The 15,266-nt window shown below is 32.9% G+C and overlaps 3 protein-coding genes across 4 annotated transcripts; 2 read left to right on the plus strand and 1 right to left on the minus strand.

The window, feature by feature from the left end:
- Nucleotides 1-1,227: 1,227 nt before the first annotated feature.
- On the plus strand, nucleotides 1,228-4,074 carry LOC126670520 (probable phytol kinase 3, chloroplastic). 2 transcript variants are annotated; one of them, XM_050364272.2, is made up of 6 exons: nucleotides 1,228-1,575; nucleotides 2,744-2,811; nucleotides 2,902-3,033; nucleotides 3,360-3,475; nucleotides 3,574-3,688; nucleotides 3,762-4,074. In XM_050364272.2, the coding sequence occupies exons 1-6, from the start codon at nucleotides 1,303-1,305 to the stop codon at nucleotides 3,937-3,939; spliced, it is 882 nt and encodes a 293-aa protein (XP_050220229.1). In that variant the 5' UTR covers nucleotides 1,228-1,302; the 3' UTR covers nucleotides 3,940-4,074. The 2 variants fall into 2 exon arrangements, with proteins under 2 accessions (XP_050220229.1, XP_050220230.1); XM_050364273.2 differs by lacking the exon at nucleotides 1,228-1,575 and adding an exon at nucleotides 1,730-1,892.
- LOC126670521 (SAGA-associated factor 11) lies at nucleotides 4,019-5,874 on the minus strand. Its single transcript, XM_050364274.1, has 4 exons — nucleotides 5,525-5,874; nucleotides 5,335-5,415; nucleotides 4,762-5,073; nucleotides 4,019-4,667 (listed from the first exon to the last, which is right to left on the minus strand). The coding sequence occupies exons 2-4, from the start codon at nucleotides 5,377-5,379 to the stop codon at nucleotides 4,485-4,487; spliced, it is 540 nt and encodes a 179-aa protein (XP_050220231.1). The 5' UTR covers nucleotides 5,380-5,415; nucleotides 5,525-5,874; the 3' UTR covers nucleotides 4,019-4,484.
- Nucleotides 5,875-7,298: 1,424 nt separating this feature from the next.
- LOC126670519 (probable inactive receptor kinase RLK902) lies at nucleotides 7,299-10,278 on the plus strand. The gene is made up of 2 exons (XM_050364271.1): nucleotides 7,299-8,889; nucleotides 9,354-10,278. The coding sequence occupies exons 1-2, from the start codon at nucleotides 7,314-7,316 to the stop codon at nucleotides 9,977-9,979; spliced, it is 2,202 nt and encodes a 733-aa protein (XP_050220228.1). The 5' UTR covers nucleotides 7,299-7,313; the 3' UTR covers nucleotides 9,980-10,278.
- Nucleotides 10,279-15,266: the final 4,988 nt, after the last annotated feature.

Here is a 15,266-nt window from a genome sequence, read left to right on the forward strand (position 1 = left end):
TTATCGCGTAAAAGGACCCTAATTTGGCATTAACATTCCGAAATTAGTTTGATTTTTTTTCTATTGATAAAAATATTGCAATAATTACGGTTCAATCCCTTAATTTTATCGTTTTATGTTGATTTAGTCTTTTAATTTTACCAAGCTCATCAACAATATCATCCGAGCATATTTTTCTGAAAATTATATACACTTCAAAGTCTAATTGATTGTCATATGTCCAAACACTAACTACTTACATTAATATTTTTACATCAAACTTATTTTGGGGCATTATTTCCGTCAGTCAATAATGAAATTCATGAATCAGATATAGATATAGGTAAGAAATAAATTCATTATAAATTTAAAAATATATATGCTCTATATTTTCCGCACAAACAATACTCGAAGAGAAAAGAAAATTATGATTTTCTTCTCATTTTTTTAACATCTCATTCGATAATTCCATAAATTTTCCATATTCCGGGTTTAAGTAAGAACTTGATATAAAAAATCCAAAACCCTAGCCACCTTTTTTTTTTTTTCTCTAACAAACCCTATCCGCCTAGAGCTTTTTTCTTATTTTTTATTCAGCAGCCGTCAATGGCTTAGTTTTTCTATTGACGGTAGCCACCCCTTTTGTTTATGTTATTTTAATTTCATAGAATATAATAAATAGCCAATTCTTTTTCATTTTTCTGATGGATTAAAATTTATCACGAAGCGCAATTCAATTATCAAGAAGCGACGATAGATTGAAGATCCTTCAGTAATAAAATGGACTCGTCTATGAGCTATACTAGTTTTATTTATTTTTCATTGTTTGTCTTTTTTATAAATATTTTACTTTATCCTTTTTTTTATGAAAAGTTTGTTGTCCTTTCTTTGTGAAAGGTTTGTTGTCTCCTTTTTAGAAGAAGTTGTTGTCTCTTTTTTTAGAAGGAGTTATATCAAGTGTTGATTGAATCGGATGCTGTGAATTTGCGGGTGTTTGGAGAAGTTTGAACGAAGAGCGATTGAAGACTGCACTTAATTCGCGAAACAGTTAGTAATTTATTTTTATTTTCGTAAGTAAGGTCTGCGAATCAGGCAGCATGTTGTTTGTTCCATGTCAGGTCGTCGGATTTAGTTTTCAAATTATTCCGAATTTCTTACAAATATAATTGTTTCATATTCAATTTAATGAGATCCAATGAATTTAAAAAAAAAAAGTAAGAACTTGAAAAGTCATTAGTCATGTGCAATGTGTGAGCAGAGAAAGAATTTATTAGATTTGGTTAAACATTTAAAACAAACTTTAAAAACCCCACCAAATTCAAAATGGCAACAGCACCAGTAACTACCAACTTTTTTTACCACTCTCCTTCACTTCCTCACCATTCCCCGCGTTTAAACTTACTTTTACCGCCGTTTACCGCTACTCAACGGCGTAAACATAACCACCGTTGCCTGAAATCAGCCGCCACCGGAGCCACCATGCTCCTCCAAAATCCAGTGGCGTCCGATCTTTGCGCTGCTGGTTTGTCCGCTTCGATTGCGCTTTCGGTTCTTCAGCTCTGGAAAGAAACCGCTAGTCGAGGCATATTTGATCAGGTTAGTTTCAGCTATTTTTTTTTGGTTTTGTTGTTGATTTTTAAAATGAAGTAAAATAATTTTAATTTTTTATTGTAAGAATTAAGTGGACAGTATTTAATAATACTTGCCGTACTGTCACTAATAATTGTAAAATAAAATCACAGGATAATAATACAGAATAATAAAAATCACACATAACCTGTAACTTTGTTATGGCTACCATGTTGGGAAGTAATCCTGTAATGTCTGATGTTTTGGCGGCCGTTGCGACGGCCGGAGTTATTTTCGCGTTTCTTGGATTGTGGAAAGAAACAGCTAAGCATGGGCTTGACCAGGTTTAAATTTTGCTTGTGAAATCAAGTTTTTTGTTTAGATTTGCTTTGATTTTTAGTCAACTCATTGCACGGTTTCGAGATGCGGGGTCAACTGTTGTTCTGTGTTTGTTTTAATTACTGGTTTTTGCGTCTAAATATGGATCAGTAGCTATTTGCCTTAGCTGCCTCTGGTTGATGCTTTACTTTTCGAGTTTATTCGCTTTGTTGTGGCGTATAGAATAGCAAGAGTCAACTGGGTGTAGCTTAGTTGTTAGTGTGAAATCTTAAGTTCGAGTTCCAGTTGGCCAATTAAACAAAAATGTTAAATTATTGAGGGCGAGAATCTTTTTTATTTACAGATTTAAAGGTTTTCAACTAATGATGCTGGTTAGTAGTAGGTTTGAGGCTTATAAAGCTTGTGATTCTCTCCATCATGTTTATGTGCTCTAAAATGGCGGTTTTGGTTAGGAAATATGATGCTGCAATTCAATCATGCTGGCAACATCTGATATCTTATGTGGCTTTTTCATTTCGTTTTACTAGAAACTGACTGAATACTTGCACAGCAACATCTGATATTCTTAAGATTTAAAAATAATACAGCAGGAAGCATAAGATTAGTACATAAATCCAGGTAAGACGGGAGTTCGAATGTGAAGAATCTGTGCTTGTTGTTTGTCTTCTTCGACAAATTAGAAGCTCTTTTCCCTCTGCTTATATGTTGCATAAAGTAATACTAGTATTTTGTTCATTTAATTAATCAGTTAAAATAGAACCGAAAGATCACAGTTTTCTTTAGGAACTTTCTGCATAAAAGTCCCTAATTCTTTTTAACGTGGAGGTTTCTTATAATTTTATTCTTTCTTGTCCAGAAATTAAATAGGAAGCTTGTACACATAAGCATTGGGCTAGTTTTCATGCTTTGCTGGCCATTATTCAGGTAATCTCAAGACTAATGGAGCCTTACATAAGCTATTACCTGTTAGGCACTTTGGCTGATGAAATGGCTTTTCATAATCATTTTTTACAGTTCAGGACATCGGGGAGCAATTTTAGCAGCTCTTACTCCAGGTATAAACATTTTTCGAATGCTTCTTTTGGGATTAGGGATATTGAAAGATGAAGCCACAGTGAAATCAATGAGCAGATTTGGAGACCACAGGTTACAAACTCATATGTTAATTTTGTTTATGTAGCCTGTATTTAAATTTGGAATTGTACTAAGTCTTTACATTTGATGGTAGCTTTCCTCTGAGTGTCTATCCTGTCAATTGAATGCAAATCCACAGATAAAATCTATATTTATATGATCTTATCTAAACTAGATTTGTTGGGGAAATGTTATTGATTTCTGGATATCTGTTGCTATTATTGACTGAATTCTTACATGAAGTAAGCTGAGGAAATGACAAAGTAGATAATAAATTCTCCTTCAAAAGAGACCACTATGCTATGCTGTGACTTCTCAAACTGTCCTTTATATATCAGGGAACTTCTGAAGGGGCCACTCTACTATGCATTAACTATTACGTTGGCGTGTGCTGTCTATTGGAGAACTTCTCCTGTTGCTATAGCAGCAATATGCAACTTGTGTGCTGGAGATGGTACTTCTGTTTGAACTCTGTTAACATTTCAAATACTTCCAGTTATTCTAATGCCTGAGCTTAAGTGATACCATGAAACAACTGCTGTTCGGTTTCAGGAATTGCGGACGTAGTGGGGAGACGACTTGGTAAGCAGAAACTCCCCTACAACAGAAATAAGTCCATAGCTGGTAGCATTTCAATGTTTCTAGCTGGTTTTGTATCATCTGTATTGTAAGTATTGACTCACTTACCAATTTCTTTCTTTCTTATTCAAAGAATCTAAATTTTTTGTAATGTCCCACAGGTATATGTATTATTTTGCCTCTTTTGGATATCTTGAGAAAAGTTATGAAATGGTGTTGGGATTCTTAGTTGTTTCTCTTGGAGCGGCGTTTGTAGAATCACTTCCCATAAGTACCGAGCTTGACGACAATCTCACAGTCACCGTAACTTCTGTGTTTCTGGGAAGTCTTATTTTCTAATGTCAAGTAGCGTAAACTTACAATCAGTTACTAGAAAAACAAAAAAATGTATCTCAATGTATTCTATGTTCAATGCGAATAGTCAAATGAAATGTATCTTATTATTCCCTGTAATGTTTGTAGTGTTGCCACCAACTTCTAACCTTTGTTTGTTTTACAATGTTGTGTAAAGAAAAAGAAAATGAAATCAAGTACAGGAAATAAAAATGAATAGTAATTTATCAACACTACAGTTTGACCAAGTAGAGGATTTATGGTTGAACTTCTCAGCTGAACCATACCAAATTGGGTGAATTCCCCTCTGCAAGCCCTGTGCACGTAACTCGCAAGGTTTACACTGAAAGGAGACTAAAACTGAATATAAAATGAAAACAAAGGCAGAGGCTCTCTTTGTTTCTTCTTCACAATTATCAGTTCCCATTCGAACTGTAACAGGAATCCCGTTCTCCAGGTGCATTTGCCGATATGCTCCATTGGATTGGGTATCCATAACCATATCCAGATCAAAAAATTAGGGCCTTTTCCCCATTTTTCGTCTTCCAGCATTATGATTGATGGAAAGCGCCACTAGGGTATTCTTCAGCTGCACCACCAGATGTTCTATTTGGTAGCTGGTTTGGACTTGTCGAATTTGAGTACGGTATGTAAGTGGAAACAGGGCTGCCTCGAGCGTTACGGTTCTGAGCAGCTGTGCTACTTCTGGTTGCTTTCAGGCGAGCCTTCCTACCCTACAATGGAGTCCAAAAGCACGTGATATCAGAATTTAACAGAGATGCTATTATGCAGAAAAAATTGATACAACAACAAAATTAATGGTGTCACCTTTCCCATGCACTTTTCGAGATGGGGAGCAAACCTTCCAGCCACTATTGATCGCCCGCAATTCATGCATTCAAATATTTCATTCGCAACGGGCGGATGAGTCTGCCCAAATATGTCCACCACATATTTACTATTCGTTTCACAGCTAATACTAGGATCCGCCACCCTACTACGAGCTTCTGCGGCCAATCTTAGCTCTTCGTCCTCTTCCTCTAAGTTGCGATCAAGTCCCAGCTTAGCTATCCGGTGACACTCAGAGGCAACATCAACAATTATAGAATCGAGAAAATCCCCAAAGAAATGCAAGGCGAGCTATTTAAAGAAAACCACTTCAATCAGGGAAGCTACATTTCAATGTAAAATTAAAATAAAGTAACAAGAGCAAGAAATAATCAATTTCATTTTCATAAAGCTAAGTAGCTTCATTCACTCAAAAATTTTCGTTTCGGAAACATGTAAAAATTTGGCGTAAACTTCATTTTTAACACAAGAAACCTTAAAATAACATTGTTTCGTTCAATTTTTATGTTCACAAAGAAATTTCACAGTAAGGCTAAACTATAAAAAATATACCTGAGAATGAGGAGACATGTTATCCTCGTTTGGAGCTGACATCATTTATCTCTTTCTTTAAACCAGCAGAAATTTAAAACACTGCAAGCAAAATCATTCAAATCAAACATCAAAATTAAAAAAATAAAAATTAGTGGACTAAATCTTAATTCATATCGGCGCAAGTTAGAATGCAGGTTTTTTTGCTAACCTACGCTGATGCTAATGGCGAGTAAAAAAGTGCTGAGGAAGCCTTTGATTCAATCTTCTAAGACGAAATCTGAAAGTCTTGGAGAAGTAACTGCGATCGATGTTGATAATTAGGAAATTTTTTAGGGATTTAGATGATAATGTGGAAAATGTTGAAGAAATTAGGGTTTGTTCAAAATTGAAAGTGGTTGGTTGGGTTCTTCAATCTCTCATCGGATTGAAGAAAATGATGATGAAGGTGATCGGAATCCTTCAACTCATTTACCAGTTCAACGGTGTCGTGCCACCTCCCTTGTTGTTCGTCATGGCATTCACCTCCAGATTGATCAAACTTATTTTTCTACTATTTTTTAGGGATTAAGGTACAAAAATGACCCTAATGTTTACCCAGTGCTCACATCACCAAAATATTTTTTGAGTTTTAAAAACCCAAACGTTACCAAAGTAACTCGGTTGATGTGGCATACAATTAGCTGTTGCCCTAACGCTTTTTGAGTTTAAAAAATGACCTTAACGTTATTTAAGTAAAATAAATATATCTTTAATATTGTTAAAGTGGAACAAATATATTTACCGTCTAACTGTAGATGATATATTTGTTCCACTTTAATAAAGTTATAATCATTTTTAATCAAAAAATATTAGTGGAGAATGTAAGATACATAATAAACATTAGGGTCATATTTATGGGAAGTTCTTATCTAGACCCGGTCCATGAAAAGTTCATGGACCTATCCAATGAGGTGTTAGAGAAATGAGAATAAAGAGAAAATAATAGAAAGAGAGAGAAAATTGTATTATATTTTCTAACACCTCATTGGGTAGGTGCATGGAAAATTCATGGACCGGGACTAGGTAAGAATTTCCCCATATTTATATCTTATCCTTTTTTTAAAAAAAATTTATTATTTCTTCAATAAAGTTTCATAACATGAGAAAATAATAATGATTTTTTTAATATAATTTCTATTATCCATGAAGTAAAAGCTATTAAATCTTACCGACAAACTATAACTCAAATGATATAAACGTTTGAGTTATATTTTGTCGGTAAGATTTTAGCAAAAAACAGCTAAAATTGTGTCTTCAATCTGGCACTCTCTTTTTTTCATTTATCAATAAAAATAATAATTAAATCCTTAGAAAACAACATTAATTTTTAAAATATTTAACTTTTTTTCGTCGAATTATTAATATCATCATGCGATTTAATTGTCTAAAATAAAATAAAATTTAATTTTTTAAATTAACGTTTAGTATAAAATAGTTTAAGATTTTTAAGATTTTATAACTTGAAATACATAAAAACATATATTTTAAATAATTTTAAAAACTTAAATAAAGAAAGAATTATTGTAATTATTATAACATAAAATTAATTTTTTAAAAATATTTTGATTGTTATAAAAAATTATTATAATTATTATCTTCGAGTAATTCAGTGCCTTCTTAATTAGGGAGAAGCCCTGAGCTTGTCTTCGTCTTCTTCAATGGAGAAGGTGAACCATGGTAGCCGACCGGAGTGCAAAAGGGAGAAGAAAGCGTGATCGGAGTGCGAAAAGACGGCGGCGGAGTTAAAAGTTTAAAATAAATTAAGAGCTATAATTAAAATTCTAAAATAATTAAATGTTAATTTGAAATATAAATTATAAGTGTACTTTTTATTTAATTTTTTTCCTAATCCCTTGTTCAAAATAAAACTATGACGGCAACTTCACGAAAAAGTCTAGTTTTATAAATATTCCGTAAAAAAAGTTGAAAAAAACAATAAATAAATCCGTAAGGATATCATGCTTCTATCCGTTTTAAATTTTTTTGGTCCAATTTTAAATATTTTAAAAGGAAAGTTCCATTTCTCAGAGTGTCACAAGTTAGACAACAATATTTTTAGTTTCAGTTTTAGTTTCCCAAGTCTCTTCTTCTCTACTCACACTGTCTTCCTGTCTTCTCCTTCTCTTCCCCAACACAATGCCTCCTCTCTCCTAACCACCCAAACCCAAACCCAAACCCAAAACCAGAACCCAAAAATGCTGACCTATTTGTACTATCTTTTCTTCTTCCTCCTCTTAGTTCCTCATTCAAAACCAGATCTCTCCGCCGACCGTGCAGCTCTCCTCACTCTCCGCTCCGCCGTCGGCGGCCGAACACTCTTCTGGAACATAACCCACTCCACCCCCTGCTCATGGGCCGGCGTTCTTTGCGAAAATAACCGTGTCACTGTCTTAAGACTACCCGGAGTTGCTCTCTCCGGTCAACTTCCTGACGGAATCTTCTCTAACCTTACTCAACTCCGAACTCTCAGTCTCCGCCTCAATGCACTCACCGGTCACTTACCGTCAGATCTTGCTGCTTGCACTAGTCTTCGAAATCTTTACTTACAGGGTAATCTCTTCTCCGGTGAGATCCCTGAGTTTTTGTTCGGTTTGCATGACCTTGTTCGTCTTAATCTTGGTGAAAATAACTTCTCCGGTGAGATCTCGCCGGGGTTTGGAAATTTCTCCAGGTTAAGAACTTTGTTTCTTGAGAGTAATAGTTTATCTGGGTCTTTACCTGATTTGAACTTGAAAAAATTAGAGCAATTTAATGTTTCTAATAATATTTTAAATGGGTCTATACCTGTACGGTTTAAAAAATTTAGTTCTAGTTCTTTTCTGGGTAATTCTTTATGTGGGTTACCTTTAGTTAGCTGTGATGGTACTAAGGATAGTAGTATAGTGGTGCCCAGTACACCAACTGATGCAGCTGGTAAAGGTGGTAAGAAGAAGAAATTGTCTGGCGGTGCTATTGCTGGCATTGTAATTGGATCTGTACTTGGTTTTATCTTGATTGTTTTGATTTTGATGTTTTTATGTCGAAAAAAGGGTAGTGAGAAGTCGAGATCGATTGACGCGATAATTAAGCAGCATGAGATGGTTATTCATGGGGAGAAGCCGATTGGGGAAGTTGAGAATGGCAGCGGGAATGCGTATTCTGTCGCTGCGGCTGCAGCCGCGGCGATGGTCGGGAATGGGAAAGGCGCGGGGGCGGCTGGGGGGGAAGTGAATGGGGCGAAAAAGTTGGTGTTTTTCGGTAAGGCGACGCGGGTGTTTGACTTGGAGGATTTGTTGAGAGCTTCGGCTGAGGTTTTGGGGAAAGGAACGTTTGGTACTGCTTATAAGGCGGTTTTGGAGATGGGGACTGTGGTGGCTGTGAAGAGATTGAAGGATGTGACTATTCCGGAGGCGGAATTTAAGGAGAAGATTGAGACTGTGGGAGCTATGGATCATGAGGATTTGATTCCTTTGAGAGCTTACTATTACAGCAGAGATGAGAAGCTTCTTGTTTATGATTACATGCCTATGGGAAGCTTGTCTGCTCTTCTGCATGGTGAGTGTTTCAAACTTTTGTTTTGTGTACTTAAATTATACTGTACTCACCTTTGTGGGACTTGTGTTTTGTGGGTTTTGCTTACTTATTTGTTTTATGCTGCTATGATTATTCTCTTACAGGATGTAGGCTTGTATAATTTTGATTGTTTCCTGCAGAACATTATGTATAGAAGTCAATGTAATTTGTCATTTCTTGTTTGAATTATACCTAAACTCAACAATGGGCACTCTTACAATTATTCCTTCTAATGGCATTATGTTCTTGTGTTTTTGCTATGATATACTTCATTATGAAATTTTCATTGTCTTATTTGCAGCCAATATTTCAATATGATTTGATCTATTCATGATTGTTGAGCTTTTCTTTTCGTTGTCAACTATACGAGTTTTACTTTCACTTAAAAGCTGTATCGAATAATGTTATTTTCGGCTCATTTAATTATGAAATTTTCTCTTAAACAGGAAACAAGGGAGGTGGTAAGACACCGTTGAACTGGGAAGCTAGATCCGGTATTGCGCTTGCAGCTGCCCGTGGTATACGGTACCTACATTCTCAAGGTCCTAATATCTCCCATGGAAACATCAAATCATCGAATATTCTTCTCACTCAAACGTATGAAGCTCGGTTATCTGATTTTGGACTTGCTCAACTTGTTGGTCCTTCTTCCACTCCTAATCGTGTGGCTGGCTACCGAGCACCAGAGGTGACCGACCCTCGTAAAGTTTCCCAGAAAGCTGATGTTTATAGCTTTGGGGTATTGATATTGGAGCTGTTGACCGGGAAGCCACCTACTCATGCTCTTCTGAATGAGGAAGGAGTGGACCTTCCGAGATGGGTTCAGTCCATAGTTCGCGAGGAATGGACTTCCGAAGTGTTTGATCTCGAACTCCTCAGATACCAGAATGTCGAGGAAGAGATGGTTCAGCTATTGCAACTCGGAATAGACTGCGCAGCCCAATTTCCCGACAATCGTCCGTCAATATCTGACGTAACCAGCCGGATTGAGGAGCTACGTCGCTCTAGTGTAAAGAACGATCAAGACCTGCAGCCGGACGAAGTTGATTTGGACGATAGCTCTTCTCGATGAGCAGGCTACAACATCCAATGGACTATAATTTAATCTTCGTCGCGTGTTCATGCTCGTAATTATCATGTTTTTTCATGTTCATTGTTATATGTTTGATCTGGCATCATCTATCATTAGGAGCAAACTATCATTTTATTTTATTTTTTTATTTTGAGTTGCACTAGTTTTTATTTTCTGATATTTTTTTCTTTGATTCATCATCCATCTGCTGTATTTGCTATTGTTGGGTGGAAGATAGGTGGTTGTAATTATTACAATTTTTTCTTTTTGTGCTTTTGATGCAACCTTTGATCTGTTTAGATTGGCCTGTCATTACTTTAGATTATTTGGTTCTAATGTTTCTTGGTGACCTGTGATTTGTTTACCCTCATTATTGCAAAAAACAAAATCTAACGTTAGATGTGAATTTGATTATCTTTATTTTATGAAAAAAATTTATCTAGACTCTATTCATGAAAAATTTATGGACCTGATGAGATGCTAAGAAAATAAGGAAAAGAAAGAGAAATTTATTTTAGATTTTCTAATAATTCACTGGGTCTATTTGTAATAATTCATAGCTTTAAATCCAATTCATCCTTTTCTTGAACAATTAATCCAAATTTTTTTTATTTTTTGGTCAAATTATTTCATAATTGTATTCTTAAAACACCTAAAATACAAATCGGAGGTGATTAATGCAAAAAATAAATTAGAAAATTCTCTAATTGTTGACTTAAAATTATCCTAAATATACTTTTTGAAATAAAAATATAAATTATCGGGTAATCTGATCCAAAAATGAAGAGTTTTGGGATTAGTTGCTCAAAAAAGTACAAATTGAGTTAAATGATAATATGTCACAAGTTTAAGGGGTGCGTTAATTCTTTGTTCAAATAAAATTCACTTATATAATTCTAGTATGAAAAAGTAAATAAGAGAAAATATAATAAGTTATCATTAATTTAAATTAATTTAGGAACTTGTAAATAATTTGAAAAGGATGATAAAACACAAAAGTGTATTGATAATCTTTTGCTGAAGTTTATTTTTTGAATTGATTTGAAAGTGTATACTTTATCTGTTTGAATAGAGTTGTATATTTTTTATAATCACTCAATTTAAAAATAATTACAATTTTTCATATTTATTACTAGATCTTTATTTAATATAGGCAGTAATTCATTTGGAATAATTTATATTTTAATAAATAGCGATACATTAATGGATCTTAAATAAGAATGTTATAGAAAAAATTAAGTTTAAAGATTACAAACTAGTGAATTATAACTCAAAAAATTAATTTTAAATATTCTTAACCAGTGAGCTAGAAAGCAATCTGTTAAGACGTGTGTTCTGTTTCCCCAGGCGTTGCCCTTCCTAATTATCAAAAAATAAATTAAAGATCCTATTTATTAAAATATGCAAAACATTTAAGAAAAAATGGATAATTTAATTAGAATAGAAAATAAATAGTGATGGCACTAATGTATACTTTATGTGTGATATTTTCATAATAATTAATGTTGTTGAAAGTTAACTAAAAATGTATAGAAGAGAGGGTAAATATTCTTTAAATGATGATAAAAAGCTTCATTGTGGGTGGACCCAACTGTAACATGTTCTGTAAAAGTTGCTAATTCTGATATTGTGGTCCAATGTGTGTGGTTATCAGATTTTCAGCATCCAAAGCCCACCACAATTTGGATTTTCTTCCTCTTTTATAAATTATTTTAAGACAATAATTAAGAAAAAATGAAGAAAATTAGATATAAGAAAAAAAGGGAAAATACCTAAATTTTCCAATAATGTATAAAACAGGTACAAGTAAATCCACTATAAATGAAATGATAAATAGAAAAAAAAATATATATATATATATATATAACTATATATATATATATGTTATAATCATAAATAAAAAATAACCGTGGTACAATTATAATTAATAATAACTTGCTATCGGTTGTTGTAGTTTAGCATATGATATAGTGTGTGTTAAATTTAACACATAATATAATTTATACTAAATTTAGCACAAATTATAGCACTGTAGTGGAGTTGCACAAGATTTAATGTTAATTTTAGCATTAAATTGGAGATGCTGTATTCATGACAATTATGATTAGACTTCTCAAATATGCCGATGTGCGGCAATATAGTTATTTTAATTTTTTTAAATAGATCAATAGCTTCCCACTCCGATATATTTCTCTTAAAATTTCATTAAACGCTTCAATACTTTATTGTTTTCCTGTTATTCGAAAAACAAGTGTCTACATCGTCCAAAATATAATACAATTAAAAATTAATAAAAAAAATACTCAAGTAGCTTAAATTATTGTATAAACTTGTCATTTTTTTCTTCATATTAGTAAATAATATAAAAAATAAATGTTAAAAGTAAAAGGAAAAATATACAAATATACCTTTAATGTTTGAATAAAGGGTCAACGCACCCCTTAAACTTGTGACACAGGGTCATTTAACCCATTTTTTACTTGTTTGAGCAACTAACCCTAAAACTCTTCATTTTGGGTCAAATAACCCCATAATTGTATTTTAAAAACGCATAAAATATAAATCAGAGGTGAGGGATGGGAAATAGAAATAAAAAATTGCCTAATTGTTGCGATAAAATTATTCTAAATTTATTTTTTGTAATAAAAATATAAATTATGGGGTTATTTAACCCAAAAATGAAGAGTTTTGGGGTTAGTTGCTTAAACAAGTAAAAACTGGGTTAAATGACCTTGTAACACAGGTTCAGGGGGCGCGTTGACCTTTTGTTCTTTAATGTTTACATTAGAAATAATTAAGTATTGATGAAAATTGAAAGTAACACCATTTAAAAGAAGATATATAATTGAGTAGTTTTAAAAAAAAATATAAGAGTGTATTTGAAAAAATAAATTTAAGAAGGGTTTATTTGTATTCCAACCAACAACCTATATATTAAATGTAAATTTATGCCTTTTCTCAAAAACAGAAAAAGAAAATAGACCGACCAACGTGATATTTCTTTATCCCTCTCTTCTTGGCTTGTATTGTCCAATTTTGTTTTTCTTAATAAGTGTTGTTATATTCATTAGATAAATACAAAAAAAAAATTGTATTTTTTTTTTCAAATTGGATAAATATTTGGGTTAAGTAATTGGATGATAAATTTAGAAAAAATGATGGGTCATGAGACCAATAATTGAAAGGAGGTGATATGCAGGGGTGTAAATGAACCGAGCCGAGCCGAGCTTTGGAGTGTTCATGTTCGGCTCGTTTAGCGAACAAGCTGTTCATGTTCGGTTCATGTTCAGTCGAGTTTTGAATGTTCGGTTCGTTTAAATTTTATAGTGTTCATGTTCGGTTCATGTTCAGCTCGTGTTCGTTCGTTTAGCCGCTAAATGAACAAGTTCGCGAACGAGCTCACGAACGAGCTCGATAAGTACTAAACGAGCTCGTTCACTAACAAGCTCGCGAACGAACTCGATAACTACTAAACGAGCTCGTTCGTGAGCCGCTCGTTTAGCGGATAAACGAACGAACATGAACTTTTAAATGAACAAACACGAATATGAGCTGAATAAATTAAAAACAATCTAATCGAACTCGTTCACGAATATGAGCTGAATAAATTAGAAACATAATTATACAAATTAATCTAAATATGAATTAGTTCGCGAACACCTAATCGAGTTTTTAAACGAGCTTGTTCGTGAACTATATACGAGTTTGTTCACGAACTTGTTTACGAACTCTTAATCGAGCTCGTTCACGAGCTTGTTCATGAACTCTTATTCGAGCTGTTCGCGAACATAAACGAGCCGAACATCACTATGTTCATGTTCGGCTCGTTTATATTAACGAACATAAAATCAAGTTCGAGCTCGGTTCGTTTAGAATACGAACGAACATGAACCGAGCTCTTATCGAGCCGAACACCGAGCTGCTCGCGAACGGCTCGGTTCATTTACACCCCTAGTGATATGAGGTGGAAAGCCAAACTTCCAACTCCCTAAACTTTCAAGTTTGCATAATGTTCTTTCAAAAAAAGTTTTTTTGAACATTGCATTATAATAAAAATAAGAAAACTTTGCACTAGGGATAAACCAATCTCAGCATCTAAAAGAGATCTAAACAAAACCATTTTAATTTGGAGGAGATAAACTCATTTATTAATGAAATATTGAAAACAAATAATATATCTTTAATAATTTTCTTTTAGAATAATTTCTTTATATATAATTTTTAAAATTTTAATTTTAATTCAATTAAGTTTTCTATTTTACAACTATGTATATCTCTAAATTTTTTATAACTATTATATAACATTAATTTATCTTATATGTTTCTTATGTGTGAAAAGTCAACTTAATTCTTTATTTATTGTTACAAATAAAATAAATTTCTTTTATAATTGATAAAGGAGAGCGCTTGAGAGAAATTAAACCCACGACCTAATAAATTTTTGCCCGTGCATATATCATTTGAGTTATAACTCGTTATATATTAAGACATCTCCAACATATAATTATATTATAAAGTAAGTGTGACACCGAAATAGTATAAAAACACCAAATTTACTTCAAAACATAATATAACTTATAACACCGAGATAATATTGTATTTTTTATTCATTTTATATTATAATTTTGCATATTCTTTTTACAATTACACCAACATAATTAGTTCATCATATACTGTAAAAAGATAATTAAAAATAAATGTATTAAAAGCGGAATAAGTAATTTTTCCATTTGAATCTATTTCCATTAACAACAAAAATCTCTAATCGGCTGATTCAATTTTTTAGGCCCAAAAATATTAATTTATCATTTATTGTTATTTAACTTTTTCTTAATTGTATCTTTAAACTATATTTCTTCACAGTGTGTTACCATCAATAATTAGGAGAAATTTTTAGGTAGACCGAGTCTACCACATCATTCGTAGACTAAATCATTCATTATATAACACCTCATTAAAATGATGGCAATATCATAATAATTATGCAATAAATGCATTCAAATTTTAATGGTGATATTACGATATTACCATCATTTTAATGAGGTGTTGTATTATGAGTGGCTTAATCTACGGATGACGTGGTAGACTCGATCTACCTAAAAATTTCTCCAATAATTAGATCATTTTGTGTTTGTGTTTGTCACCGCCCAATTTTATTAAAGGCGGCGAATAAAAAAGTGATAATTTTTAAAAATCGTGTTAAAATTGAAATTTCGTTCAAAAATGATGATTTTATATCTAATTAACCCCTTTTTTCAATAAGTAAAATTTAGACAGTTCAAGAATT

This window comes from Mercurialis annua, linkage group LG2, assembly GCF_937616625.2.
Source record: "Mercurialis annua linkage group LG2, ddMerAnnu1.2, whole genome shotgun sequence".
Lineage (NCBI taxonomy): Eukaryota > Viridiplantae > Streptophyta > Magnoliopsida > Malpighiales > Euphorbiaceae > Mercurialis > Mercurialis annua.